This window comes from Marmota flaviventris, chromosome 10, assembly GCF_047511675.1.
Source record: "Marmota flaviventris isolate mMarFla1 chromosome 10, mMarFla1.hap1, whole genome shotgun sequence".
Lineage (NCBI taxonomy): Eukaryota > Metazoa > Chordata > Mammalia > Rodentia > Sciuridae > Marmota > Marmota flaviventris.
In genome coordinates, this window is record NC_092507.1 from 101125410 (window position 1) to 101152905 (window position 27496).

At 44.6% G+C, this 27496-nt stretch overlaps 2 protein-coding genes across 3 annotated transcripts in view; both read left to right on the plus strand.

Annotated features, from left to right (window-relative positions):
- Positions 1-13275: 13275 nt before the first annotated feature.
- Positions 13276-15626, plus strand: Gpr61 (G protein-coupled receptor 61). 2 transcript variants are annotated; one of them, XM_071618771.1, is made up of 2 exons: positions 13276-15064; positions 15541-15626. In XM_071618771.1, the coding sequence occupies exon 1, from the start codon at positions 13276-13278 to the stop codon at positions 14629-14631; it is 1356 nt and encodes a 451-aa protein (XP_071474872.1). In that variant the 3' UTR covers positions 14632-15064; positions 15541-15626. The 2 variants fall into 2 exon arrangements, with proteins under 2 accessions (XP_071474872.1, XP_071474873.1); XM_071618772.1 differs by having other exon boundaries at positions 13276-14888.
- Positions 15627-18606: 2980 nt separating this feature from the next.
- Gnai3 (G protein subunit alpha i3) overlaps positions 18607-27496 on the plus strand; it is a 43142-nt gene continuing 34252 nt past the window's right edge. Inside the window, exon 1 of the mRNA XM_027922005.2 lies at positions 18607-18858. Coding sequence (XP_027777806.1) covers positions 18741-18858 — 118 coding nt within the window. The 5' untranslated portion in view covers positions 18607-18740. The remainder of the gene's footprint in view (positions 18859-27496) is intronic.

The following is a 27496-nucleotide window of genomic DNA, read 5'->3' on the forward strand; positions in this document are numbered from 1 at the left end:
TACCCTGGTGGTCCTGAGGTAGCATGGGAAGAAGCCCAGCAGGCCTACTGCTTTCTTGGAGAGCAAAGCCTCCATCTGTGGCCTGAGGACGGACCTGTGCCCCAGGGACCTCAGGGCTATATTAAAACTCAATTCAGAGATTAGGAGAGAGGAACAGAGAAAACTGAAATGTGCACTTGCTAGCAGAGTCAGCCAGGCATGGCAGAATTTAAAGCTTATTAGAACTGGCTATCTCCCTCCTTAAAATGAGGAATGTAGCTTGTGATATTTTGGAGGTCCCTTCCAGCTTTGACACTTAAGTAAAAATGTAGTTTATTACTTAATGGACTCCCCTCTGACAGTGGGACTTAGGGGGTGAGGCAGGTGGATGTCTTCCTTGGGTTCTGCCCAGCTGAGTATCTGCTGGCCCAGGTCAGAGAAAGGAATAAGGAGAAAGTGAGAACCATTGTCTTTCGCCTCCTTCCTTCCAGCACCTCTATTCCCTGAGGGTCAGAGGATCCCCTGCCAACTCTCCACCCCACAGGAAATCAAACCCAGCTGAACCCAGGGGCACAGAGAGGTGGCCCTGGGCCAAGAGAAGCAGCTGCCTTAGGTGTCATCTTGCTGTGGGGGTGGAGAGGAGCTGGACTTTTAAGGTCTCCTCTGAGACCAGGGTAGGTAATCCGAGCCTTTTCTGCCCTTCTTGATCCCCTGTGAGAGAAGTCTCTAGGGTCCCCTGTGAGCCAGGTCAGTGTCAGCCTAGAGGCCATCTCTCTAAGCTCCAGGACAGGAAGGGTTGAGGTTTCATGTATGAACTCCAAGGAGCTTGGCCAGTGCTGCAGCCGCAGCCCTGGAGAGAAACACAGCCCAGAGTGCCAGAGGAGACAGCCACCAGGCACTTCCCCCACAGACAGACTGGGTATTGATCCTGCTTGCTCGCTCCCTCCCTCTCTCCACTTCATGGCGCAGCTAATGGCCTGGAAAAGACTGGCCAGCTGTTCCCCAGCTGTGACATAATGAGCCCAGGGACGATCAATGCCGTTCCGGTCTCTAATTAGGCTGGGGAGCTGGCTGGGGTGAGCATGTAGCCTGTTTCCTGAGGGCGCCACTTCCACTCCAGTCCCCAGCTGCTGTCTGCTGGCAGCCACCTGGGCCCACACATCTGCGCCCTGGAGGAGTGGGCAGGGCCCTGGAGTGACCTTTGGGAGCTTTTCTGGCCCAGAGCTCCTTCTCCAGCAGCAGAAGTCAGTACTCCAGAACCATGCTGCGGGGAGAACCTGACCTGAATATGAAGCCCCCCCATCCCCTGCAGCTTGTTGGCACACCCCTCTCTCTGTCACTGTACAATGGCCTTCAATTCTGACCCTCCAGTTTCCTTCACTTGAGGCCTTGCCCAGGACCCTCCACACCTTAGGTCCTGGATACCCAAGCCCCAGACTGCAAGGAAGAGACTGGAGGCAAGTTTGGCTGCTAGCCCAGCCTCCCTCTGCTATTTATACCCTCAGTCCAGGGAGGGATGGATCAGCTTCTCTGTGTACTCACTGCAGAGGAGGAAGTGAGGGTGGAGAGAGAGATGGCAAGCGGAAGGTGTACATTGAGGCAGACTCAGAGCGGTGGGGGAGCAGGGGCCCATGGCCAAGAGGCTCCAAGACTTGGAGAGTTCTGAGAACAGGATACAGAAAGCAAAGGAGGGAGAGAGATCACAGGAGGGAAACCAAATAAGAGGCAAAAAAAGGGAGAAAATGGGGCATCAAGGAAGAAAGAGGAGATGAGATAAAAGAACGAGGACACACCCTATGCTTGGAGGGTCAGGCCCCAGGTGCCGGATCAGATGCCATATCAGGGAAGCCGAGGTGATGGGTAGACAATGTCCAAAGGCCTGCTGTGAAATTACAGGAGTTGGGAGGGAATGATTGGGTCAGAGAGGAACAAGAAGCAGCTGTAAGGGCATGAACAGAGGCAGATCTGAGGAGATGGAGACGAGCAGGGCAATCCAGAAATGGAAAGGCCAGACAGGCACCTACCCTGGAATTGAGGCTGCAGGCTCCACTCCTTGGAGGCGAGATTTTGTCAGGGAGCTGGGATGAGGAGTCAGAGCAATTTGGGGAGTAGAAGAGACTACTGGGGAGTCTGGGAGTTAAGGAGACCTGGGAGGGAAGGAGTCTAGGCTTTCCTCCTGATTCTACTGCAGTGCAACCCAATAAGATCCCGTGGCTTTTGGGGTAATCTGGGCTGGCAAGGGGACATTCTTCACCCAGGCTCCAGGTCTTCTGCCCAGTCAAATGCAAACCAATCAGATAGAGCTTGTCAGAGGGGTCTTTCTAGTATCCAGCCAAACCTAGTCATCCCTTTCTAGGTCCCTTCCCAGTCCTATCATTGCAATTTTTTCTGACAATAATTCCCAGAGAATGGCCTGGTTTGGAGAGATCAGAAGTATCCACAGACATTTCCTGCACCCTCCCACCTGCCTAGACCCTGAGCCTCTGAAGCTGTCAGGGCCCTGGAGAGAGAAGCCATGCAAGGACAGGAACTGCTGATTCAGACTTGAAATCCAGAGCAGAAAAGAACCTCAGAGAAGGTATGGAATCCTAGCTCAATCCCTCATTTGAAGTTGGGGATCAGTGAAGCTAAGAGAGGAGCCCCCAATGCACTACCCCCTTCACATGAGTGCAATCTGCACTGAATGCTCTGGGTTGCTTCTTGAACCCCAGTTGGCCAGATCTGCCTCATAACATCCTAGGAATAGGAGGGATTTTCTTTTGGGACCCCCCATGACTTTACTGCCTGCCCACCTTGCAGCTGAGACCACAACAGTGTAAAAAGATCAGGTCCCACAAGATGCAAGTCCCTAGGAAGGAGAAAGCAGGTGGGGGTTGGCAGGAAGAAGCCTGTTACTAGGATGCTGACTCTTCGCAGCTCTGTAGCAACACTGTCCTCTTGTGGCTATTGTCTGTTAGTGCAGCCTAGAGGTCCTGCAGTCTGGAGGCCCTGAGATGGAGCAGGTGGGTCCTCTTTCCTTCCCAGGTCCTCCCCATCCAGGGATTCCCTACTGGAGTATGAATTGATTTAGACCCTTGAGGGCTAGGCCCCTGGAGAGACAACTCACACATGCCATTCTAAGAGGGTCCCAGGAGGGTGGGTGAAGTTACCCCTTTGTGAGGGTTCACTCATGAAGCCATCTGTCCATCCCAAAGGAGCCCTTGAGAGCTCTGAGTCTGGGGGTATAGCCCTCCCTTGAACCAATGGGCATTAAAGTTGAATAGGGGGTCTTCCTGTCTTTAGCTGGGCCAGAGATCCAGGGAGAGTACTTTGGAGGGAAGAGGAACAGCTGGGAAAGGGACTACAAGGCCAATATCACAGAGCCCAGCAGTGTCCAAGGAGGGAAAAGTCAGGATGCCCTAGGGCTCAGCATAGACTGGCCTTCCTGAGGATGAGATGCTTAGGGACAGCTGTCCAGAGACGCCACCAGACTGAGAGTCTGAACTTTGTGGAGTGCAGCTCTTTGTTATCAGTACGAGCTAAGGAAGTTGAGCTTGAACTGCCATCTCAGGCTGGAATAACCAGCTGAGTGGTCCGGGGTGCCATGTTCCTGCAGATCAGGCTGGGTAGCTTCTAGGACACCACCAACCCACAGGAAGAATTTCCAGGTACTCAAGTTGCCACTCCACCCATCTCCACCTCCTCCCCACAAAATGGGCATGCAAGTCAGAGAGCCCCGCCTGGAAAAAGGAGTATAATTTGATCTCTGTATCTCCTCATCTCTGACCTGCCCTTCCCTCTGAGTTCACTCTGCCATACTTTCACATGCCTTAGCTCCTTCATGACTTATAAACTTTTGTGTTCTTCCTCTGGGCTTGAACAACAAGGAAAATTCCCAGTCTCTAGTTCAGTTCCTTGCTCTGGAACTTGTGGCTTCAGTAAACACAGAACAACCGACTCACAAAAACATAGGAGATGGACACATCTGTGGCACTGTGACTCTCTGCTCTAAACATTTTGCCATGCTGACTTTCCAGGCTGGCTTGCAAGGTCTTCCAACAGTCCCACAAAAAAGTTTTCTCAACCTTTCTGTGAGAAAACTTCTCTCCTATGCACAGATTATTTTTCAGTCAAACTGGACAACTCATAGTGCCTGATATTTCTTAAACTTGGCATTCTCCGTGATCTGGGCTACTCCCCTTCTTAGCCTCCACCTACTGCTCCCAGTTAATATCCCATACCAAAAAGGAATTTCTAATGTTCTATATATAGCAAGGAGGATGACTGTGGTTGACAACAATTAGTTGAATGGTTCAAAATAGTTAATAGAGAGGATTTTGAATGTTCCCAACATAAAGAAATGATAAAAATCTGAGATGATAGGCCAATTACCCCAAACTGATCATTACACACTATACATGTATCGAAATACCATACATTACCCCATAAATATGTACGGTTACTATGTGCCATTAAAAATACATATTAATAATAATTAACAAAATAAAATCTTACCCTTCTTTTAAGACCCCCCTCATGAAGACTTCCTAGACTTCCTGAAGGTTTCACTTTTTCCTTTGAATCTCCCCAGCAATATGAGTCTCCCTTGAAACTTATAACCTACTTTGATCCATCATACATTGTAAGCACCAAGAGAGAAAGGTTTGTATTCATTTAATCTCTGCTTCCCTTTCCCTCACTCCCTATACAGAGCTTTGCATGTAGCAGAGAATTGATAAATATTTCTGGACTTGAGCAAAATATAGTCTGTAGTTAGGACTGCTGGGAGCAGAAGGAGTGGGTGGGTGCCCCGAGGTTTCAGTAAACTATATGAGTGTGAGCAGAACAGGGAGGCGGGGACTTTGCACAGAGAGGTGATAGGGAGCCTGAACCCCTTCAGAATCACACCAGGGAGGAGAAGCATATTGCTGAAGAGCATGGAAAACTAGAGGGCCTTGGAGATGGGGGTGGCTTGAGGAAGGACACTAAGTATTGGAAGGGACCCCAGGTTACCCTGAGACAGGTCTGTGAAAACTTACAGGCAAAAAGAGGAGGAAGGTTTTTTTTGTTTTGTTTTGTTTTTTGTGTGCTGGGGATTGAACCTAGGGCCCTGTGCTTGTGAGACAGCACTCTACCAACTGAGCTATATCCCAAGCCTCAAAAGAGGGGATAGGAACCTGGAAGCTTGGGTTCTGGTCACACATCCTTTACTCTTTTTGTCAGGAGGGTACTGGGTATTGAACTCAGGGGCACTCGACCACTGAGCCACATCCCCAGCCCTATTTTGCTGTTGTTGTTGTTGTTTTGTTTAGAAACAGGGTCTCACTGAGTTGCTTAGCACCTCGCTTTTGCTGAGGCTGACTTTGAACTCACAATCCTCCTGCCTTAGCCTCCTGAGCCACTGGGATTACAGGTATGTGTGCACCACTGTGCCTGGCCACATCCTTTACTCTTGAGCTGTGCATTCAGGACAAGTTATTTCCTCTTCTGGACCTATTCATCTGTAAGATGAGGGGTTCGATGCCTGATCTCCTAGAACCCTTTCAGTGTTGCTTTTCTTACACTGGGGGTTTGGATGTGCCCCTCCCCAGGCCTCAAATGCAGGAATGACCCAAACCAGGTCCTGGACTGTTTTCTCAAGAAGTGGCTAGAACCTGATGCAGTGGGGAAGCAAGCAGGTGGCCTGGGTAAGCTGTGCCCTGGCTTGGAGGCTGTGGAGGTGAGTGGCTGGTGGAGACAACACTTCTAATTCAGAGCAAGTAGAAGTGCCAAGTTATCAGCCCCAGGGAATGATTTTCAGCAACCCCCCACCTTCACCCCTGCTTTCCTCTGCTGGGCTTCCTGTCCTCTCCCTTGTCCTAACCCCAGTCTGAATAAATGTAGATTCAAACCCTAGATTTACATTTACTCAACTGTGTGATTCTGAGAAAGTCACTTAACTTCTCTGAGCTTCAGTTTCTGTACCAGTCAATGGACTTATTTTATTGAAATTACTCATGTGAAATGCTCAGGACTGTGCCTACTGCTAGATCTCCCTTCCCAAATCTGGAAAAGAACAATTGGTACTTGTTGCCCCTGCGCCCCAGGGTAAATGGCGAATGCTGCTTTGTGGGGGCATGGGGTAGAGCATATGGAGGAACAGGTTAATGATGAGAAGGTTTAGTGGTCTTGCTCAAGCTGCCCCTGATTGCCAATGAGGGTGGCCACTCAACCTGCAAGTCTATTTATTGTTACTAAGGGCCCAGGAACTGTCTGGAACTTTCCTTTAGGGGTCCATGGTTGAGGCCTGGCTAATGGTTAGGAGGTGGGCGGCATGGCCTGGTCTGCACATGTGCACTGTGGATGTTCCTGCCACTCTTTTGAGCCTGGTTCATCCAAGGCCCCCAGTTTCTAATCTGGTTGGGAAGGATTTATTTTTGGGTCCCTGTAACCTAGCAATGGGCTCACATGACCAGTGGCAGCTGCCGGCTGAATATACTGTTGGATCTCGGCTCCTGGCAGGGGGTGTGGGCCAGACTGTGGGGGAATAAAGAGAATGGAAAGGCTCTCACCTCAGTCTTCCTGCACCCCCCTCCTAGTGCCTCAGCCTGGCCCCCAGATGAGGACAGGGGAAGGTGGGTGCCTGAGGAGCAGGCCCCATGGTGCCGAGCTGTAGTGGAGAGGCCCCAGCTGTGAGCCTACTTCCTGGGTGGGAGAGTTGGCTGTCCACATGGATGGAAGTGGGTGCTGAAGGGACACAACGCTTGCCTCCTGGGGATGAGGCCAGACTGGGGAGTGCTCTGTATTTTGGGATCTCAGGGGCTTCCCTGGTTGCTACTGGAATCCCAACATCTTGCTTCTTCCCTTTGTTTCTTGATAAATTGTTAATATTCCTGGGAGAGAGAACACATTAAGCTGCTATCATTACCAACGGATTTATCAACCTCTTTCCTCAGAGCAGGTTTTGACAGAAGGCAGAGAGAAAACAGAGGGAAGACAGTGGTTACCTCTAAGCAGAGGGGCTACAGGGAAGGAGCTATGGGCTCATAGAAAACATTCAATATTTAATAAATGGATACATGGATGAAAGGTAAACTTGGTCAGTTGCAGTATTTCATGTTGGCAGGAAAGGGTGGGTGGAGTGAACAGAACACTGTCAAGAGGGGCTTGTGGGCAAGGGTGGGATAGAGTTGTTTCAAGAAGCAAGTCTAGGATGGACAGACCAGTCCTCAGCACCAAGGGCTTCCCCATGACACGGGGAGAAGGGGTCCTGGTCTTCATCCTATACCAGGGAACCTGGGCGTATGTGGTGGACCATGGATCTATGACATGTTTTGAGGGACCTCACCCAGTTTTTCTACCGTGGTTTTCTCATTCCCTTCATTGTGCTAAGCTCTAAAAGGAGGGATTAGCCTGGTTGTGATGGTTGGGTGATGTGAGCTACTCCAAACCCTGATTGAGATAATCTAGTGACGTATAGCATAAGAAGTACCTCCCCAGACTGGGCCCTCAGGAAGTAGCATTAACCTGCATGCCTGTAACCCCAGGGACTCAGGAGGCTGAAGCATGAGGATCACAAGTTTAAGGCTAGCTTTTGCAATTTAGCAAGACCTTGTCTCAGAATAAAAAATAAAAGGGCTGAGGATGTAGCTCAGTAGGAAAACACCCCTGGGTTCAATCCCCAGTACCAAAAAAGCAAGCAAGCAAGAAAGAAAGACAACAACAACAACTAGCACTATCATCATCATCATTGTTATTAGTAGTAGTATCAGTGGCCACTGAGGCTTGGCCAGACAGTTCTCTCCATGCCTACCCACTTCTCTTTGTCTAACTCTCTCCTCTGAACCAAGATGGTTTCTGACATCCAGGAGGAGCTCTAGGACCCACCACCTCTTTGGTACCTCCTTCCTCAATAGCTCTCTGGGAGAGGCCTCATGACCTTGGCTGTTGGCCACTACACCATCTGTTTGGCCAGCCATGGCTACCATACTATCTCCACCAACCCTGAGCAGCAGCCGTGATAGGGTGGGGAACCCTATCACCCTACTAGATAAGCTGGGGAGTGACAAATTTTGCCCATCTTATAGGTAGGAAAACTAATGCACAGCTGCCAACTCGCAGGTTTTCCAACCAACCAGTAGAGCAGAGCCAAACTAAAACAAAGTTTTCTGACCAAAGTTTTCTGCTTTTTCTATAACCCCATTCCAAAGAGCCTTGTTTGCTCAGATTCTCCCTGAACCTCTTGGAAGAGGGCCACACCAGCCTGGGCTTCTACCTGGTGTGTCATGTCAGGACTCCATGGAGGTTATGGGGAGGGAACAAACACTTTGATTTCAAACAGACCTGAGTTTGAATATTGACTCTGGCCATATTTGTGGAAAGTCACCTCACCTCTGGTACCTATAAAACAAGATGAGTGTGGGGGTTGAAAATGCTGTACTTTAAAGGACTGACTTTCATAAGAGCTCAAGAAATGGTAACTAAGTATAGCAGAAAATGGTTCTGTGAGCTCTGAGCTGGCCAGTGGCCTCTTTGTTGTTGAACAGGGGCCTGGGCAGCCACCCTTCCCTTCTGAATTTGCTGGGTAGTTCGCTATTCTTATGACTTGAGTTGGGTTTAGTAAATAGTTCTAGAATTCATGTTCTTCCTTTTTAGAGACAGAAGGAGTTCCTGGTGGGCAAGCATAAGGTTACAAGGCTCTGGAGTCAGTAGCATGTCTGAATTTTCTGCACAGGCTTATGGCTCTGCCAGGTGGAACTGTGTGATTTTGAGCAGTCTCTTTATCTCAGGAATGTGGATGCTTTGGTTTGTAGAATGCCTGACAGCTCTTGCTGTGTCAGAATCCGACCCTTGCTATCAGTCATGTACCTGAGAAGCTGTAGTTTTCTTCATAGTTAGTGGGAGGTCATGCCCCTATCTCATCTCTAAAGCCCATCACATGGATAGTGACGCTCCATGGATGATGTTCCTCCAAGCCTATAAACTAGACCAATCTGATCCTTTCTGAATACCTGGCCCCCACTCTGCCTCTAGAGAGCAGTGTTGTTAAGGTGCATTCTCAGAGAAATGTTAGATCCCCCTATCTCCACCAATCTTACAGCTCCACTCCAAATAAGCATACAATCTAGGAACATAATAATGTGCTTTTTTTCGGGTATGTGTGTTGGGGCAAATGTAGGGTTAACACAAAGCCTTCAGCTCCTCTTTGAACCTGACTGCTACCCTTCAATCTGTCTACTGTATACACTTGGCATGTTCCAAAGGATTAAACCTTGGGCCATTCCCTGGAGCCTCCCCTTCCCTGTCCTAACCTTGGAGTCCTATGCATGCACTAACCTACCTGCTAAAAAGCACATTGGTCCCGATGTCATACAGAACCATGAGATGACAAGGCTGTCAGGAACCTCAGGGATCATCTATCCTATAATCACTTTGAACAGATAACAAACAAAGTCCAAAACTGGAAATGATTTGCCTAAGGTCATACAGCCAGTGAGTGCCGTAGCCAGTGAGTACCATAGCCAGGCCTTGAACCTGAATTTCTTGACTCCAAATGCTCTCTTTACTTCAGGAAGCTCTCTCCTGCCTGTCATCGCCTGGTCCCATGAAACTTTTAAGAAGCAGTCCAGCAACCTGAGAGAAGTGAGAAGCACTGGGCTCACTCCAGAGCACTTCACCTGAGGCACTGATGCCCAGCTGTTTGCTTCAGAAGTGGCTCCAAGGGGCTGGGTGGGAAGCAGGAGGCCATTAGGACCCAGAAGCATTTCGAGCATCCTGCTCTGCCGGCTGCCTCTCACGCTCACTGCAGTGGTTCAGGCTTCAGCAGCCTTGGAGAAGCATCAGCTGAGAGGAGCTATCACATGGGAGCCGGGAGCTGCTCAGCAAAGGTAGGAGTTGCCGACTAGGCCAGGAATGGGCCAGACCCAGGGCCTGGTGGTGAGTGCTGCAGCACCCTACGGAAGGGTAGCATTCAAAGGACTAGCTCATCTTACCCTATGGTGGGCAGTTTTGTTAGGGGATGGGCTCCCAGGTATCCCACAGGCAGTAATAGGGTGTTGGCATCTCTGGAGCCTAGAGATGGGGGTTTGATGATCTCCTGCTGGTGGGGGTAGCCACATTCTGCAACAGACAGCATTCTCCATCTGTCTTGTTCCATGTCATAGAGATGGGCTCCCCACATCTTAGGAATTGGTTCTTTGGCATCTAGGCTGATGGGCAACTGTGCCCTGGGTGTGGGCAACTCTGCTTGGGAGAGGTGTTGAAGCTTCCTAGAAATCTCCCCTGGCTCAGGAGGGGTATGAGCTTGCCTGAAGGAAGACTGGGCTCCGATCCTTGGGAAGGAAGCTCCGTATCTGAGAAACAGGTACATATGAATCTCAACAGCACTTCTGTGGCCTTGGGCTGGGCACTTGTGTGCATCCTGCGTCCTGAAACAAGGGTATTTGTTACTTGACTATGCCCCTGCTACAGGCCAGACCTCAGTCCCTATGGTGGCCAAATCTTCCAGGAACTAAGAGGTCCTGGAGGTGAGGTGGGTGGTGTTGGAAGGAAGCAGTGGGAGGATGAAAGCATCTGTTGGGGTAGAAGGCATGATGACATGAACTGGGAGTGGAGCAAGGCTCCCTGGACTACCCCTATAAAAGCATTACACCAAGGCCCAGCCCTCTATAAGGCAGATGGTCAGAGGGAGTGTCCAGTTGCCAGGTATATTGGTCTGTCTGTTAGAAGTTAAATAGGATTCCTGGAGTTTGGGAGTCATTGTGGAAATACTGGCAAGACTGAAGGGACTCTGAGAAATGTCCAATGCTTGTTACCTAGGGCTCCATCATGGCTGTATGCATCCCTCCACATCCACATGGAAACCATGTCTGCCTCTCTCATTCTGGGACCCTGGCTGAGCCTTGCTAGATTAGACTCTTGCATGCAATCCACCCATGGTGGATCTTTCTTCTATTAGTTACCATGGACTCAGAGTCATGTCTTCTGGGTGCCTCATAGGTAGAAGAGATGGGTAAATTGTGGCATAAGAGGCAAGGATGCTTCCTCTAGTATTTCTGGTGTTTTTCCTGGTAGACCATCTTAAGAGAAGCTGACATCTCCACTTTTCTGCCCTCTCTTCATGTTCTCTGCAGACCCTGAGTCTATGTGGCCTTCTCAACTGTGAAATGAGCTTTCTGCTATCTCTGGAGAGAGGCATGTCTCTAGGCAGATGTCCAAAGTTAGGGCAGTCTTGAATCCAAGAGCCTGGGTTATCCTTTCCAAAAAAGAGTCCCCTGGCTGGCACACAGATGACTGACAGAATATTCTTGGAGTTTGTACTAGGAGGTAGGGATTCACTTTGAGTCAATTTGAGTCTGATTCAGTTCACAAAATTGCATTGAGCACCTATTGCACAGCATGTTAGAAACTGGATTAGTGTGAGAGTCATGGTAACACCAAAACCCATGATTATTTTAAGATGATAACTGGAGAAGAGTGGGCCCTGGAGGCCACATTGTCTTATTCATAGAAGTCATGAAGATGGTAAGTTTAAAACTTAGCAACCACCAGGCCCTCTGTATCAGGGAACTCACAGAGTAATCAAATGTTATCATGTGCAGGATTTGGAGGTCATCTAGTCCCAGCCTCCCATATTACATATGAGGAAACTGTAGCCCAGGAAATTTTTAACTTGTCTACAGAAAGACCATCTGATTGGGCATGCTGCAGTTTGCCTCTAGGTTGCATAAGTCATCATACTATATTGAGGGAATCTGCACTGCAAGAATGATATGTGTAAATGAAAAAATTTTAATTACATTGGGCAACCCATTTCAATTATATGAAAACTCAACATGGATAATGACACACATAAAAAAGATGTGATATTGACATTTGATAAGGAGAAATGAGAGATACTAGTTTCTTCCAGTCTCTTTGTCTGCTTTATGCTCACCATTTCATGATCATGCTGCTATCTGGGCATCTTCACCTCATGCCTACTCCAGCACCTACTCCTAGTCCTTGTTCTGTGACCGTGGTGACAGTCCAGAACCAAGAAACCCTTGGGCCAGGGATCCTCAGAGGGTCAGTCCAATGACAAGATATGGGAAGCTGGGAAAGTGAGAAGCAGCTCTTCTCCACCCACAGTGGCACAGTGGCCTTGAGAAGCTAGAGTAGGTAGAGAAGGGCAGCTTTCAAGTGAACCAGTTTCCTTCCAGCTGGGACATTCTATTTTCACTGTTTCTTTTCAACATTCCCAAAGTGATAGCTCTTTGTCTTGGAAGTGGTGATGTCAGAAGAGACAAAGGTAGAAGAGATGGGTAAATTGTGGCATAAGAGGCAAGGATGTCACACTTTTCAGGTGACAGCCCTATAGCAGTGAGAGACATTTTTTAGAGATAGTTCATATTCAACAATCGCTAGAATCCTACTGTATTTCAGTTGGTGTAAAGGGCATCTTCATGCACATCAGGGCACCAGACTGACCAGGTAGGTACCAAGACCTGGCCATTTACTAGCTGTGTGACCTTGGGTAAATGCCTTAACATCTCTAGCCTCAGGTTTATTCCTGGAAAAATGGAGATAAGAATACTATTCGTTTTATAAGGTTGTCTGAGGACTAAAGTGAGTTAATATTCATCGAGAGCTTAGAACAGGGTTGGACATGTGGGAAGCCTGTGATTAGAACTGTGGTTAATGAATCTCGCTGGGCCTGTAAACACAGTTGTGAAGTAGGTACTATTCCCTTCATTTTACAGATACCTTTATGAGGAAACGAGTCCAGAAGAGTTGCAGAGTTAGTAATGCCCAGACCTGGAACTGGAAGCCTAACCTTATGCTCCTTCTACTCCCTATTTGGAGATCAGAAATCGGGAAATTCACATAAGCAGCCCTAAAACTGCGCACTGTTCCAGAACTCAGCAGGACCTGGGAAAGGCAGACAGAGGATTCAGAATCTCTGGATAACAGCTCTTGAAAGGGGAGAAGGGTATGGAGAATGGAGGAAGGAAAGTGGAAAAGAAAGAGCCAGAGGCCACTCAGGAGGGGGAGTGCTATTGAGTGGTCAAGGCTTCATCTCTCTCATGTCTCCTGCGTCTTCCCAGTTGTCAAGGCCAACCTGGGAGCCACCTCCTGCCAGAACAGGGATAGGAATTCCTAAGACTGCAGCTGCCTGGCCTAGTGCTCTGGACACAGAGCAATCCAACTTTGAAGGCTGGTGATAAGAGGCTCCAGCAGGAGCTCCACTTACTCACAATATTGGAAAGCCTGAGTCTGGGCTCACCATCCCAGGGTCGTGAACTAGAATGGGGGATGGGCCTGTGACAGGAGGTGCCCTGGGTGTCCTCTTTCGGCCCCATGGAGTCCTCGCCCATCCCTCAGTCATCTGGGAACTCTTCCACTTTGGGGAGGATCCCTCAAACTCCAGGTCCCTCTACTGCCAGTGGGGTCCCAGAGGTGGGACTGAGGGATGTAGCTTCAGAATCTGTGGCCCTCTTCTTCATGCTCCTGCTGGACTTGACTGCTGTGGCTGGCAATGCTGCCGTGATGGCCGTTATCGCCAAGACACCCGCCCTCCGAAAATTTGTATTTGTCTTCCACCTCTGCCTGGTGGACCTGCTAGCTGCCCTGACCCTCATGCCCCTGGCCATGCTCTCCAGCTCCGCCCTCTTTGACCATGCCCTCTTCGGGGAGGTGGCCTGCCGCCTCTATTTGTTCCTGAGTGTATGCTTTGTCAGCCTGGCCATCCTCTCTGTGTCCGCCATCAATGTGGAGCGCTACTATTATGTGGTCCACCCCATGCGCTATGAGGTGCGCATGACACTGGGGCTTGTGGCCTCAGTGTTGGTGGGTGTATGGGTGAAGGCCCTGGCCATGGCTTCTGTGCCAGTGTTGGGAAGGGTCTCCTGGGAAGAAGGAGGTCCCAATGTACCCCCAGGCTGTTCACTCCAATGGAGCCACAGTGCCTACTGCCAGCTTTTTGTGGTGGTCTTTGCTGTCCTTTACTTCTTGTTACCCCTGCTCCTCATCCTTGTGGTCTACTGCAGCATGTTCCGAGTGGCTCGTGTGGCTGCGATGCAGCATGGGCCACTGCCCACGTGGATGGAGACACCCCGGCAACGCTCTGAGTCTCTCAGCAGCCGCTCCACTATGGTCACCAGCTCGGGGGCACCCCAGACCACTCCACACCGGACGTTTGGGGGAGGGAAAGCAGCAGTGGTCCTCCTGGCTGTGGGGGGTCAGTTCCTGCTCTGTTGGTTGCCCTACTTCTCTTTCCACCTCTACGTTGCCCTGAGTGCTCAGCCTATTTCAACCGGGCAGGTGGAGAGTGTGGTGACCTGGATTGGCTACTTTTGCTTCACTTCCAACCCTTTCTTCTATGGGTGTCTCAACCGGCAGATCCGGGGGGAGCTCAGCAAGCAGTTTGTCTGCTTCTTCAAGCCAGCTCCAGAGGAGGAGCTAAGGCTGCCTAGCCGGGAGGGCTCCATTGAGGAGAACTTCCTGCAGTTCCTTCAAGGGACAGGCTGTCCCTCTGAGAACTGGGTTTCCCGGCCCCCACCCAGCCCTAAGCAGGATCCACCTGCTGTTGACTTCCGAATCCCAGGCCAGATAGCTGAAGAGACCTCTGAGTTTCTGGAGCAGCAACTCACTAGTGACATCATCATGTCGGACAACTACCTCCACCCTGCCCCCTCACCCCGGCTGGAGTCATGATGGGACGCTGGACACTTGGAGGGAGATGGGGCTGGAGGCCAGTTATGATTGCAGAGACCGCCTTGTGGGACCACCTTTTTCCCAGCTGGGCTGCGACTGGGGTCTCCGCACAGTTTTTGCTTAGTGTTTCCTGGGTCGAAACCAGAGCCAACAGGAGGGATATGTGGCAAAAGTCATGGACTTGGCTGTGATCTTTGACTACTGGGGGAGGGAACCTGGGTATGGTGAGACAATGACGAGAGAAAAGGGTCACAAAGGTGAGGTGAAGCTTCTCAACCAGTGAACTTTCCATGCCTCAGGAAACAGGGAAACTATAGGTTTAAGAGCTGGAGGATCAGGGTAGCAGGGAAGGTTGGGAGTTATTCTGGGGACCACTGAGGATATTTTGCCTTTCAATGTAATTGTCCAAGGCAGTAATTTCACCCAAGCAAAGGTAAGAAAATAACCTGTGTCTCATTCTCTACTAGGTTTAAAAAGACTGAAACTTCAATTAAGGGTCATGAGTTAATAGATGATTTTGTAGTTTTATACTTGAAGTTTCCTTAACACAAGAGGAAAAACAGGGTACTTTCCCCACAGGGTTTAGCCAGGAACAAGGGGAAACAGCAATTAGGGTACATGGAATAGAAGACAGGAAAGGTTACTGCAGCTCTTTCTCCCATTCTTCAGGAAAAGCCCTTCTGATTTTTCTGCCTTTCTCTTGCATGTAGAAGATCCAGCATGGGGACTGATCTCAGCAGAGATAATAAGACAGGCTTTTTCTCCCTATCTTTTCAGATGAATAACTAGAATGATTAAAGTTTGGATAGTTGAGGGTGGGGGTTAGCATTTGAATTAGTAAAGTGGCTGGATACAGACAGATCAAGTAAATTACCCTGATCAATAATACTGCAAATCTTCTCTTTCCAGGACTGGCCTCCCTGATCTCTCTCCTCATGGCAGTGACCCACCTCCAGCCCCCTGGACAATCGGGTACAAGAGACTAAGGTTGGGCATGGGAAGGGTGGGGTTTCCATGGTCCATTAAATGCTTTCCTACTCTCATTCATCGCTCTCAAAATTAGCTTCAGTAACAAAGACTTAAATCTCTTTCTTATTTGCAGCCCTGGGTTGGAGAGAGGGCACATGAGTTGGGCTGAGTTATTTACTGATTGAGACTGTAGGAACTGTGTTGATTGGCTTTGGTGATAGTATTTGCAACAGAAAGGGAATAATTGCAAACTGGACAGGAATCTGGGACCACCTGTCTATCTCACTTCCCTCAGTTGAATCAGGTAACACTAAAGGGTCATGGCAGGGCCCAAGGGTGGTGTGGTCTATATTTGAACAAATTCTTGTCTTCTGAGCATCACAGGGAGAAAATGGCTTGGTGGGAGTGGGGCTGTCTCCCCTTTGAAGAGCCAATAAATAATTTTATGATAAAAATTATACTGATACCAACATTGACTCCTTCAGTTCAATTCAGTACATAATAGTTTTAACATCCATTATGTCCTGGGACCCACACAGAGAATGTGTGCGCCCCTGCCTTCAAGGAGCTAATAATCAGATACTTTGTATCTTTACAGAGCATTTGAATCTAATAAAGCATTATAAAATATTTCTAAAATATGCTTGAGAAATATGTTAGAGACTATATCCACAGTTCTAATTTCTGAGAGTTCATTGCAGTAATACATAGAGGTTTCCTGCAGATTATGGAAAGTGTGGGAGTTGTAAATGAAATGAAACTGGGCAAACATAGATTTTCCCCTTTTGAACTAGAAAAATTTGCAGGTTTCTGTCTTCCTACCACTAGACTATCATTCTAGTACAGTGCCTATTACACTGAAGAAATCCCTTAGGAAAAAAATGTATATATAGCAAAGGAGTGTCCTTTGTGATTCAAAATCTGTTTACCTCTATTTCCTTTTAAGATAAAGTCATAGGAGGAATCTCCTTTCTAGATAGGGTAAAAACTTTTCAATCACTAATCATCTAGTAGATCTGAGGTATTGCCAGCAGATGGCAGTGTGATTCTGGTGGAAATAGGAAAGGCATATGAGGGGGGAGGGAGAAAAGGGAAGGCATTAAATATTGCTTGGCAGCCATTTTGTTAATTTATTTTGGCTTTTCTTTTGACATTGTCCTCCAACCCTTCCTTCACATACATCAAAGAAGAAAAGTTTTAAGTGCAAGGATCTCTCTAATTTAGGCTGGAATTACCTGACACTGTGAACTCACTGACATTTACTACAGAGTTTGACATAAATAGATTCATTTGCAATTTGTTTTTCCCTGTAGGAATGGATCATGAAGGAAATTAAAGAGTTTCTCTTTTATTATGATGAGAACTTTCCAACATTTTCTGCTATGACCAACTTCCAGGAGTTTTCTAGTCACCAGGATGGCTTGGTAAAATTCAGTGTGTAATCCTTAGCTCTGAAAGCTGTTCCTGGGTAAAATCTGACCTCCCTAATACACTGAAGAATCAGCAGGCTGAGGAAACCATTCTGTCAATTACTTTTTCTTACATTTTGGTGATATCCAGGTGACTTCCAATACTAAATGAAAACCTTAGGCCTTTTGTTGTATGATGTCCCCAGAGCAATATCTTCTAGGGGGCAATGTAGAAAAGGGGTTAATTTGTAGTCAGATCTACTTACTCACTGTTTGAACTTGGGAAAGCTGCTTAATTTCTCTGAGCCTATTTCCTCATCTGTAAAAATGGGGATCATTATAACCTACCTCACAGGGTTGTTGTGAGGATTAAGAGATGAGACATGGAAGCGCCTAGCCATAATTGGTAAATAGGTACTCAATAAATATTGGTTTTTCTTCCCTTTCCTCTGGCCCTTTTTCCCCAGAAGTGTTGATAATGGAAGATTATCACAAAAAGCTCATTTCATTCTAACATCAGTTAGAAGCGACTGGGGACTTTAAAAACTTTTAAGAATTAGCATAAGAGTTATGATGCATGAGGCTGTTTGAGGTGGTTCTAATTTTCTAATTAATGAATCATCATTATATAGACCTTTCTGTTGGGACCTTGTATTCTTTTAGATTCTTTATTCCCAACTGATTTTTAATCACAGGAAAAGATTTTAGGGGCTGCAAAGAAGTCCCTCTCCCTAGAATGTACCATGACAGTACCTGTGGGGCTGTCTGTCGGTAAAGCTAATTCAGAACCGGCGCCACAGTACTTTCTAAGGTTATCAGTGAAAAGGTATCAGTATGGGGCTTTCACAGATTTATTTTCAGGTGACAATAAAGCCGAGAGGCAATTTTTACCAGAACTTCCCTTTTGTGTGGTATCACAACAGAAAATTTTAGGAGATTAAGAGGATGCACTGGTTTGTTTCCGGGTGGGGCTGACTGGACAAACTACACACTTTTCAACTGGCCTTTTGTAAAGCCCACAGCAACTTAGTCGTAGTACCATAAGGACTAGAATATATTTTAAGAGCAGGAAGCAGTGGGCCAGAAGAGAAGGCTTGTCTTAAGTAGGATTGGTGTTACAGATCTCAGATATCAGGCATGGCAGGAGCTTATGCCGGGCAATTTGTTCTTACTCGATAGGTAAGACTGAAGCAACTTAGGCAGAAAAATGTCCAACACCTGGGCAAGTGCTCTGGGCCGCCAGAACAGAACCTGAGACCAAAGGGGTTTTATGCCCAGCGAGAATTTACCAGTAGAAATGGACATGTTGGCTGTGGGTTCTTATTTGAGAATCCCAACCCCCAGCCTCCAAACCCGCTGTGAGACCTCAGAAGAGCAAATGAAAAGGAGAACCCGGTTTTTATACATTTACCCAACAGGTAAGGGGGGGATTAAGGTTAGGAGATGCGCAGAACCTGACAGAACCTGACAGCTCCGCGGAACCCTCACCCTCCCGGGGACTTCCGCTTTCGGTCTCATCTCCTCTCTTAGAGCGGGAGTGGTTCAAGTGGTAACGGCCGCAGGGCGTCGCCGGAAGTGTCGTAAACGCCGGATATCCGGTTTCTCGGATCGCTAGTGAAGCTGACGGAGAGGGCCGCCGCCCAGCAGTAGACGCGCTGTCTGAGCCAGAGGAGAAACACTTTCAGCAGAGTGTGAGTGAGGCCTGGCCCTGTTCCCTCTCCCGCCGCCGCCATGGGCTGCACGTTGAGCGCCGAAGACAAGGCGGCGGTGGAGCGGAGCAAGATGATCGACCGCAATTTGCGGGAGGACGGGGAGAAAGCGGCCAAAGAAGTGAAGCTGCTACTACTCGGTGAGGGGCTGGGGGCGGGGTTGGAATGTGGTCGGGAGAGCCCGGCTTTTCCGAAGCCTGAGAAGGGTCTAGCCTGACCGGCGGAAAGTACCCCAAAGGGATCCGGAGGGCGTGCCGGGGTGTTGAAGTTGGTGGCTGAGGCCCGAGAAGGCGTGTTGAGGGGGTGGAGTTTGAGGTAGTAGGAATTAGGCTGGAGAGGGTGTAACTCCGGACTGGTATGGCTTTTAAGAGAGTTTGGGAATACGGAGTTTTGAGACTGTGTTAGGAATTTGTGAAAAGCTCGTAAAGGAAGAGCCTCTATTAGGGAAGGTTTTACATTGGGTTGGAGCGTGTTGGTAACTCCGAGGACGCGGAAGCGTATATGTTGGGTTTGTACAATGGTTTGGGAGTTTGAGCGTGGTGATACTTGATGACAGGATAAAGCTGCAAGGCTTGAATGTTTAAATGGAGAGGCTTGGACAGAATAGTCACATAAAGACCTTGTCATTTGTTAGAGTATTTTGAACTGTTATTAACGTGTTCAAACATGAAGGTATCTATGTGTTGAGATAAATGGTAAGTTCTTAGATATAAAGGAAAAGAGCTTGGGTGCAGAGGCAGTCTATGCTTTTTCCTACTTTTTTGTACCATTCGTATTCTCAAGATTTTATATCTCTTTTTGTAAAAGGAGGGGGATGGTATGAATTGAGGAAATTCAAAGAATGGCTTGAGTTTTGTGGCTATCTAGTGGACAATAGATTACACATTGGAAATTGCTGAATAGTTGCTATGGGTGGTGTGCAGTGGAATGGAGTTACTTTAGGATAAATTATGGAATTGGACATTTACTGTAAGACTAATAAACTTCTGGGGAGCTGGTTATCTCTTGTGTTCTCTTTAAAGGAAAAATACTGCCTTTAGGACTACTTCATGTTACCTGATATTCATTTTAACTGTTTTTATGTACCGTCAGATGCATTTTACTTACCATGATTTAGTTTTAAACTTTTATAAATCATATGAAGTACTCTGGTATTAACTTATCAATAAATCAAGCCATGTTTCTTCATTGTTAGTATTTTATAGGGGTCTGTAAGTAGGAGTCATGGTTTCTGTAAGCAGTAAAACTTTACTTTTTAAAATAAATTGATTTTTCGAGAAAAAGGAGTTACTTTAGGGAAGTGCCAGATTTTCACAATGTAAAGCTCCAAAGGACAGAATACAACATCATAACCCAAGACTCACTTTGTACTCCATTTTGTACCAATTACTTCTCCCAGTCTCTTTATTTTTATTTTATTTATTTATTTATTGAGTACTGGGAATTGAACTCAGGGGCACTCCACCACTGAGCCACATCCCCAGCCCTATTTTGTATTTTGTTTAGAGATAGTGTCTCACTGAGTTGCTTAGTGCCTTGCTTTTGCTGAGGGTGACTTTAAACTTGCCATACTCTTGCTTCAGCCTGTCTAGCTGCTGGGATTACAGGCTTTATACCGTCCATATCTCTTTGTTAATGTATTTGGTTGTTAGTAGATTGTAGAAATATTAGTGACAGCTTCTTTTGGATACAGAGGAAAAGTTGTACATTGAAAGGAGCTTCCAATTTGAATACCAGAACTTCCAGAAGGCATGAATTTGAATTGTAGTTTTGGACTGTCTTTGTACAACAGCAATCTTCTGTGGATGAACATTTCCTTGGAGCATAGTAGATGTTCCTTAAGTATTTATTGCTAGTTAATGTTGGACATTTGTCTTTGGGGCCCCTAAGAAGTTTGGCACAAAACACAATATCCAAGACATTAGCATTTTCTTTATTGATCAGTTGGTTATGAAATTAAAGGCATATTCTCATCTTTTGTGAATGATTTGATTTATTTACATTGACCATAAGAGAGACCCTCAGGACACTAGCCTATTGTAATATAATTGTAAACTGTGAGGCTTTTTAATGGCATGATGTAGCAGTCAGAACTTGGGCAAGCAGAACTTTTCCAAATGTCTGGAAAATTTTTTATTCAGAACTTTACAAATAGTGCATTTAGTTAAAAACAAAATTAAACACATGGTGACTTACAGAACTTGAAAAGCAATAAGTAAAAATCAAAGTACTAAAACTTTGCTTTTAATTTTTACCAGCTTCATTGTTTTTCAAGTGTGATTTTTATACAGTATTCTTGAGTAAGTTAAATCAGTAAATTCAAATAGGTTGTAAAAACAGCTGCTCTCACTTGAGCCATATCATAATACATATCTTTAAGTTAAAATTATCTTTCATGCTATTTCTATAACCATAGTACACCAACATGGTATCCAAGTTTTTTTTTTTTTCTGTAGAATATCTCCTTTAATGTGCATGCAAGCCTTTTTTATTTTTACTTCAATACTATGAAAGTATCTAACTTAGTTTAAGTTGAAATCTATCTACTTATCCTTGTCTCTTCTGGCTCACAATAGATTTTCTTACTGGGATATAGTTTTTTTTAAATATTTATTTTTTAGTTGTAGTTGAACACAATACCCTTATTTTATTTATTTATTTACTTTTATGTGGTGCTGAGGATCGAACCCAGGACCTTGCACTGCACATACTAGATGAGAGCTCTACCACTGAGCTACAACCCCAGCCCATGGATGTAGTTTTGAATAATGATGGACAACATGGGCTTCCAATCTTAATTCCCATTTGCTAGCTATAAACTTGGAAAAGTCATTTACTTAATTTCATTCTGCCTCAGGTTCTTTAAAATGGAGAAAATAGAGAATCTTCATGGTGTCGCTGTATGGATTAAACATGAAAACAATGTGAGGCAGAACAGAGCCAGGTATATAGTACTACCTCAGTGAATATTAGCTGTTACTGTTATTATGAAATTAAAGTGTATGTTACAGACCATAGGTAACACAGAAATTTAATTAAGATACTAGAATGGGCTAAATTAGCTAAGACTTGAGTATTGTAATTCTTCTTTGATTACTTTTGGTTTGAATTTCTTTCTAATTGGAAAGGTCTTGATATGCCAAATTAGTGTTTAATCACAATTTTCTCTTGAAAGAGAAAATTATATTATGAAAAGCTTCCCAATCAGTGTGTAGTAGATAAGATGGCATACAGGTGAGCTGTTTGCAATTTTTTTGTAATGTTGAAATTTTAAATTATTTTTATAATAGTTGAAATAATATTTGAACACTTATGTGATTCTGTAAACTTCCTGAAGTTAGTAATTTGAAAAATATTTATTAGAAAGATTTATTCCAATTTAATCATCTGTAATACTTTGTATTTTTTTAGTCATAATTTCATAACAAAGAATATTTTTCACCAAACCTCTCCAGTTTATTCCAGTGAGCCTTACAAGTACTCCTTCTCTTCTTCCCCCTGGACACTGGGGATTGAACCAAGAACTCTACCACTGAGCTATATCCCCAGCATTTAAACATTTTTTTTATTTTGAGACAGGGTCCTGCTAAATTGCTTTAAACATTTTTTTATTTTGAGACAGAGTCCTGTCTTTAAACATGTTTTTATTTTGAGACAGGGTCCTGCTAAATTGCCTAGGCTGGCCTCAGCCTCACTGATAGTTGAGATTATTGGCATGTACCACCACTCCCAGTTTATCATTTTCAGTGTGCACCCTGATATAACTAAAGTTGGGAAGCACTAGTGTGATTGATAAAGGCACTACTTTTGAATAGACATAAAACTGAATTAAATTTCTACCTTTATTTACCACTATGAGATTTAGAACAAGTAACTCAACCATATGCATCAGTATATTCACCCATATAGAGTTGGGATGATAATACTTGTTTCATAATGTGCAATGAGATAATATATATAAAATGTTTACCATTATTGCCTTCCAAATAATACTCACTCAATGGCAAGTTTTATCTATTATGTTTGTGAGGCTTATCATTTTAGCTACTTTTTCCAGAGATATTTCAGAAAAATATTCGATTATTTTTCATATTACTAAGTTCTTTCCCAAGCTTTTCAAAGAATTTTATATTCTTGTGGTGAAAGGAATTAAATCTATGGCAAGAATTAAGTTGCATGCAGATAATTGCATTTAAAACCTATATTGTAGGATATTTGAATTTATCTCTAATCCTGTATTATATAATTGATCATATTTAAATTTGCAAATTACTGACTGAGTGTGCTGGAAATAAGACTGTCCTTTGATACATATGCTATTATATTCTTCTATAGGAGGGTATTCATTATAACATTTGCCATTTATTTGGGATAAGGTTTATAGAAGTTAAATTTACTGTGAGGATTTGTGTTATATTGGGACAAAGAAAGAAAATGGCATAACAGATAAAAGTATGTGTTGCAAAAAACTTTTTATAGGCACTTTCTTGGTATCTTTTTTTTTTTTTTTTTAGTTGTTGATGGGTCTTTATTTTATTTATTTATATGTAGTGCTGAGAATCGAACCCAGTGCCTCACACATGCTAGGCAAGCACTCTACCATGACCCCAGCCCATCTTGATATCTTTTACATAAGTACATTCTTTTGCAGACTGAAATATGGTCCTTTTTTGGACACATGTCATAATGTGATCTTCCCTGACCATGATATTCTTGTCATACAGTGATGACCATAGAATAGGGTGCTCAGTATTTAGATTTGAAAGGGCATGTGACTTTATAATCAGGGCTGCAGCTATATTTCCTTTTTCTTTTTTGGAGGGGGTTGCTGGGGATATTGAACCCAGGGGTGCTTAACCACTGAGCAATATCCCCAGCCCTTTTTAAAATACTTTATTTAGAGACGGAGTTTCACTAAGTTACTTATTAGGGCCTCACTAAGTTGCTGAGGCTGGCTTTGAACTCATGATCTTCCTGCTACAGCCTCCTGAGCTGCTGGGATTACAGGATTACTGGATAACAATATTTCTTAATAATAATAATAATTTTAGCTCAGCATACTTATTTGCACTATTACAAAACTTTGTTTAGATCTTAGGCACTTGTTTCTGATAACAGTGGCTCCTGGTCAGGAGTTCTCTTTTGCAGATTTGTGAAATCTGAAGCAATATGCTGTTTACGCTGTCCCTCCTCCAAACAGCTGAACTGCTTCACCTTCTTGTTTCTCAGGGAAAAGGGAGTTGGTGGGTCCCTGAGATATTTCCTATTTTTCCCTACCATCTCTCTGTCCCTTCCTTGGTTTCTTCCATAGCATGCTTGCTTTTTTTTAAACATGAGATGCCTGCCACTCATTAGGGTATCAGAAGACCAGTGAACTTTGAAAAAAAAAATTATTAACACAATTTATGGTTATGTATGTTTTCGTGGGGAAGGGAACCATTTTATTTTTTCCCATCAGGTTCCTCCTTGGAGTTTTTGAGAAATCTGTTTTCTGTATTTGGGATAACTCGCGTTTCTCCTTTTCCCAGTGCATTAATAAACTTGCTGCTACTTATTCCCAAGTCAGTACATCCCAGAGAACTAGCCTTCCTTCTTTACTTCTCTTCTCAGATCCACTTGTTGCAAACTTTTCTCTTCCAACACCAGCATTTCATTCAACATTATCTATACTTGGGCTGAGGTTGTGGCTCAGTGGTAGAGCACCTGCCTGGCATGTGTGAGGCACTGGGTTTGATCCTCAGCAACATATAAATGTAAATGAATAAAATAAAGTTAATGTGTCCATCTACAACTAAAAAAAACAAAAAACATTATCTAGACTGAAAACTGGATTTATTTTCAACTCCTCTCTTGCTCCCATCTCTTTATTATCTGTCAGTTGCCCACTTCTGTCACTTGGTCATTACCAGATTCCAAATTCTCTAGACCAGCAAAATTTAGAAGAAAAAAATTTTTTTGGTAGACCTAGGATTCCAGTTTTCTTTGTAAATACATTTAAAAAATGTTTCACACACTATTGTCCACTGTGATTACCATTTAGTTCCTTTTACCATGAAACCTTTTTGATATTCTGAATTGGATGTGATCTGTCCCTCTCTCTCTCTCTCTCTTTTTTTTCATTCATTAATTGTTTATTTGCCAAGAAAAACTATTCTTTAGGCCATATATTCATGTTTTATAGTTCTGGAGCACAAATCAGTAACAAACTTCCCATGATCACAATCCAAAGAATTTTTTTTTTTTTTTTTTTTATTCCAGGATCACTTTGCACTCTGAAAGATACCAGCATTCTTCATCTCCTCAGAATCTTTTTTTTTTTTTTTTTTTTTGTGCTGCTAGGAATTGAACCCAGGGCTTTGTGCATTCCAGCCAAGTACTCCACCAACTATGTTATATCCCTAGCCCATCCTTAGAATCTTTCATAGAATCATAATTTCTGTAGAAATCTTTATATGTCTTCTTCCTTGGTTCAGTCACACCAAACTTATAGAGGGCTGCAACCTCCAGGGTGACTGAATGCTCCAGCAGTATGAAACCCCGGATGCTTGGCCAGAAGGCTCTGCCTCTGAGGATTCATTCAGGTGCTGGAAGCCATGGCAGCTACTTTCCTTCACACGAGCATTCCTCCTGATTGATGGAGAAATGAATGGTGTCCCTGTTCTTGAGATTTCATGGTACTTTTTTTTGCCAATTAGTGTCTGCCTTATAGCATGATTATTTATATATGTAGTTGCTCCTAACTATATATGGTTCTTAGTTCAGGAGAACTACATATTTCTCATATATGTGTATTTCAGGACCTAATATAATGTTAAGAGCCTATAAGAAATAATATCACTCATATCATACAAGTAAAAGAGAGGTTTATTGAAAGAACACAGTAGATAACTTCTTAGGCATTAGACATCCCAGGAGAGATAAGAAATTAAATATAAGCAAGTTGCATTCTCATGGACTGTGACACTATTCCCCACCCCCATTTCTCCTACAGCAGAATGGCCACTTGCTGTGCTCTGTTGGCTAAGTCATCAGTTCGTATCAGCTTTCTCTGCTCACTTCTGATACTCTCCCAAACCCACCAGTATTCAACTTTGGCTTATTCTTACACCTTCTATGGCTCACATGCCACCTGACCTGGTATGTTAAGTGTTATGTGTTAGGTTGGTGGCAGCGACTTGGTGGCGACTTAGTGGCAACTTAGAACAAAGCAGCCCGTGCCGAAAAAGAACATCAGTCAGATGCGGTGGAAACGCCTGTCAATCAGCCAGATCTCCTGACTAACGCCTGTCAATCAATGGGACCCCCCTGGCCAATCCTGGAGTTCAGCCAACTCCCCTGACCAACTTCAAGGGGGCAAGGGACCCTAGAAACACCTTTTCCTGTCCCAAGCCCTTCCCTTCCTGCTGTAAGCCCCATAAAAGTCCAGTCCGGTCGAGCTTTCACGCGGTTTCTCCTCAGACCCTTCTCCTGTCCCCTCTGTGGGTCTGATCAAGTTCTGCCAGGGAGTGATATCTCAATAAAGCCTGTTCAGCGGCCCTTTTAAATCTGCCTCCTTTGGCCATTGCCTGCCCCGACTGATCTGACATTATGTGTCATCTGGCATATGCTTCCAGGATCCCCCCATTCCAGGATCCTGGGAAAGAATATCAGATTGGTTCAGCCTTGTTAGATACCCACCAGTCTAGTCTTGAAGTAGGCAGGGTTGTTGGGGTATTGTGAATTTTATAAAGCTGAACTTTATAAATTTTTATAATTTTATAAGAGCTAGGGTGGGTCACTATTAAAAAGAATTAATGATTAATTAATAGATGTCAATGCCTACCACTTAGTAGACATTCACTAAATATAAATTGAATATAATGAAATTAGATGGAAATATTGAGGAACTAAACATATTACTGCTCTAATTTCTCATTAATTCATGAGAACATGTCTGCTCATTTTCAGTGTGGTCATTTTGTGTAGTTCAGAGAAAACAGTTCAATTCACCTTGAGGTAGGGTGTAGGATTCTATTCTAAGCTCCTGTTGTCAACATATCCAATTGAGAATACTTAATGTAAACTGAATTTCATTACCTTCTATTTTACTTTAGAAAAGTTTAAAATATACATGATCAAATGTATTTTGGGAGGTTCATGCATCATCATCACCCTTGTTTTTTCTTGCTAATTCCCCCCGTAAACCTTTTATGAACACCCAAAAAAAAAAAAACTGTTCAAAAGTAAGAAGAGAAGTAAACAGATTGTTTTGCTGCTTATATTGTGTTTCTAGGTTTTTCATAAGGAGTAGGTAAAAACATTTGGCAAAGTAGATTTTGGTGTGGATAGGTTTTAGCTGTCTTGTGCTGTTTTTTTGTTTAGTTATTTGGCTTAATTTCATTGGAGATTGGGACTTTGGAGGGAAAGGAGAAGAGGGGATACTTTAAATGTTCAGGAACTAGAATATTAGCAGTAAAGACCAAAAAATAAAAATGTTACAAATTTCATTATAAGAAATGTCTAGACCAGTGGCACTAATTTTGTTCGGATTACTGATGTTTGTTTTTAAATGTATTTTCTAGCCAACAGAATATAGTAGACTAGTATTAACTAAAACACATCCCTGATTAATACAATTCAAAATAGGAGATACCATGTAATACAGGGCAAAGAGCCTGAAAATTGAGAGATTAGTCCTAATCCTTGAACTTCATTTTTCTTTCTCTCAATTGGTGAGGGATTTAAATTGATCTTAAGGTCCCTTGATGGTGAAGTTAATATGATTAATCAGATAGAATA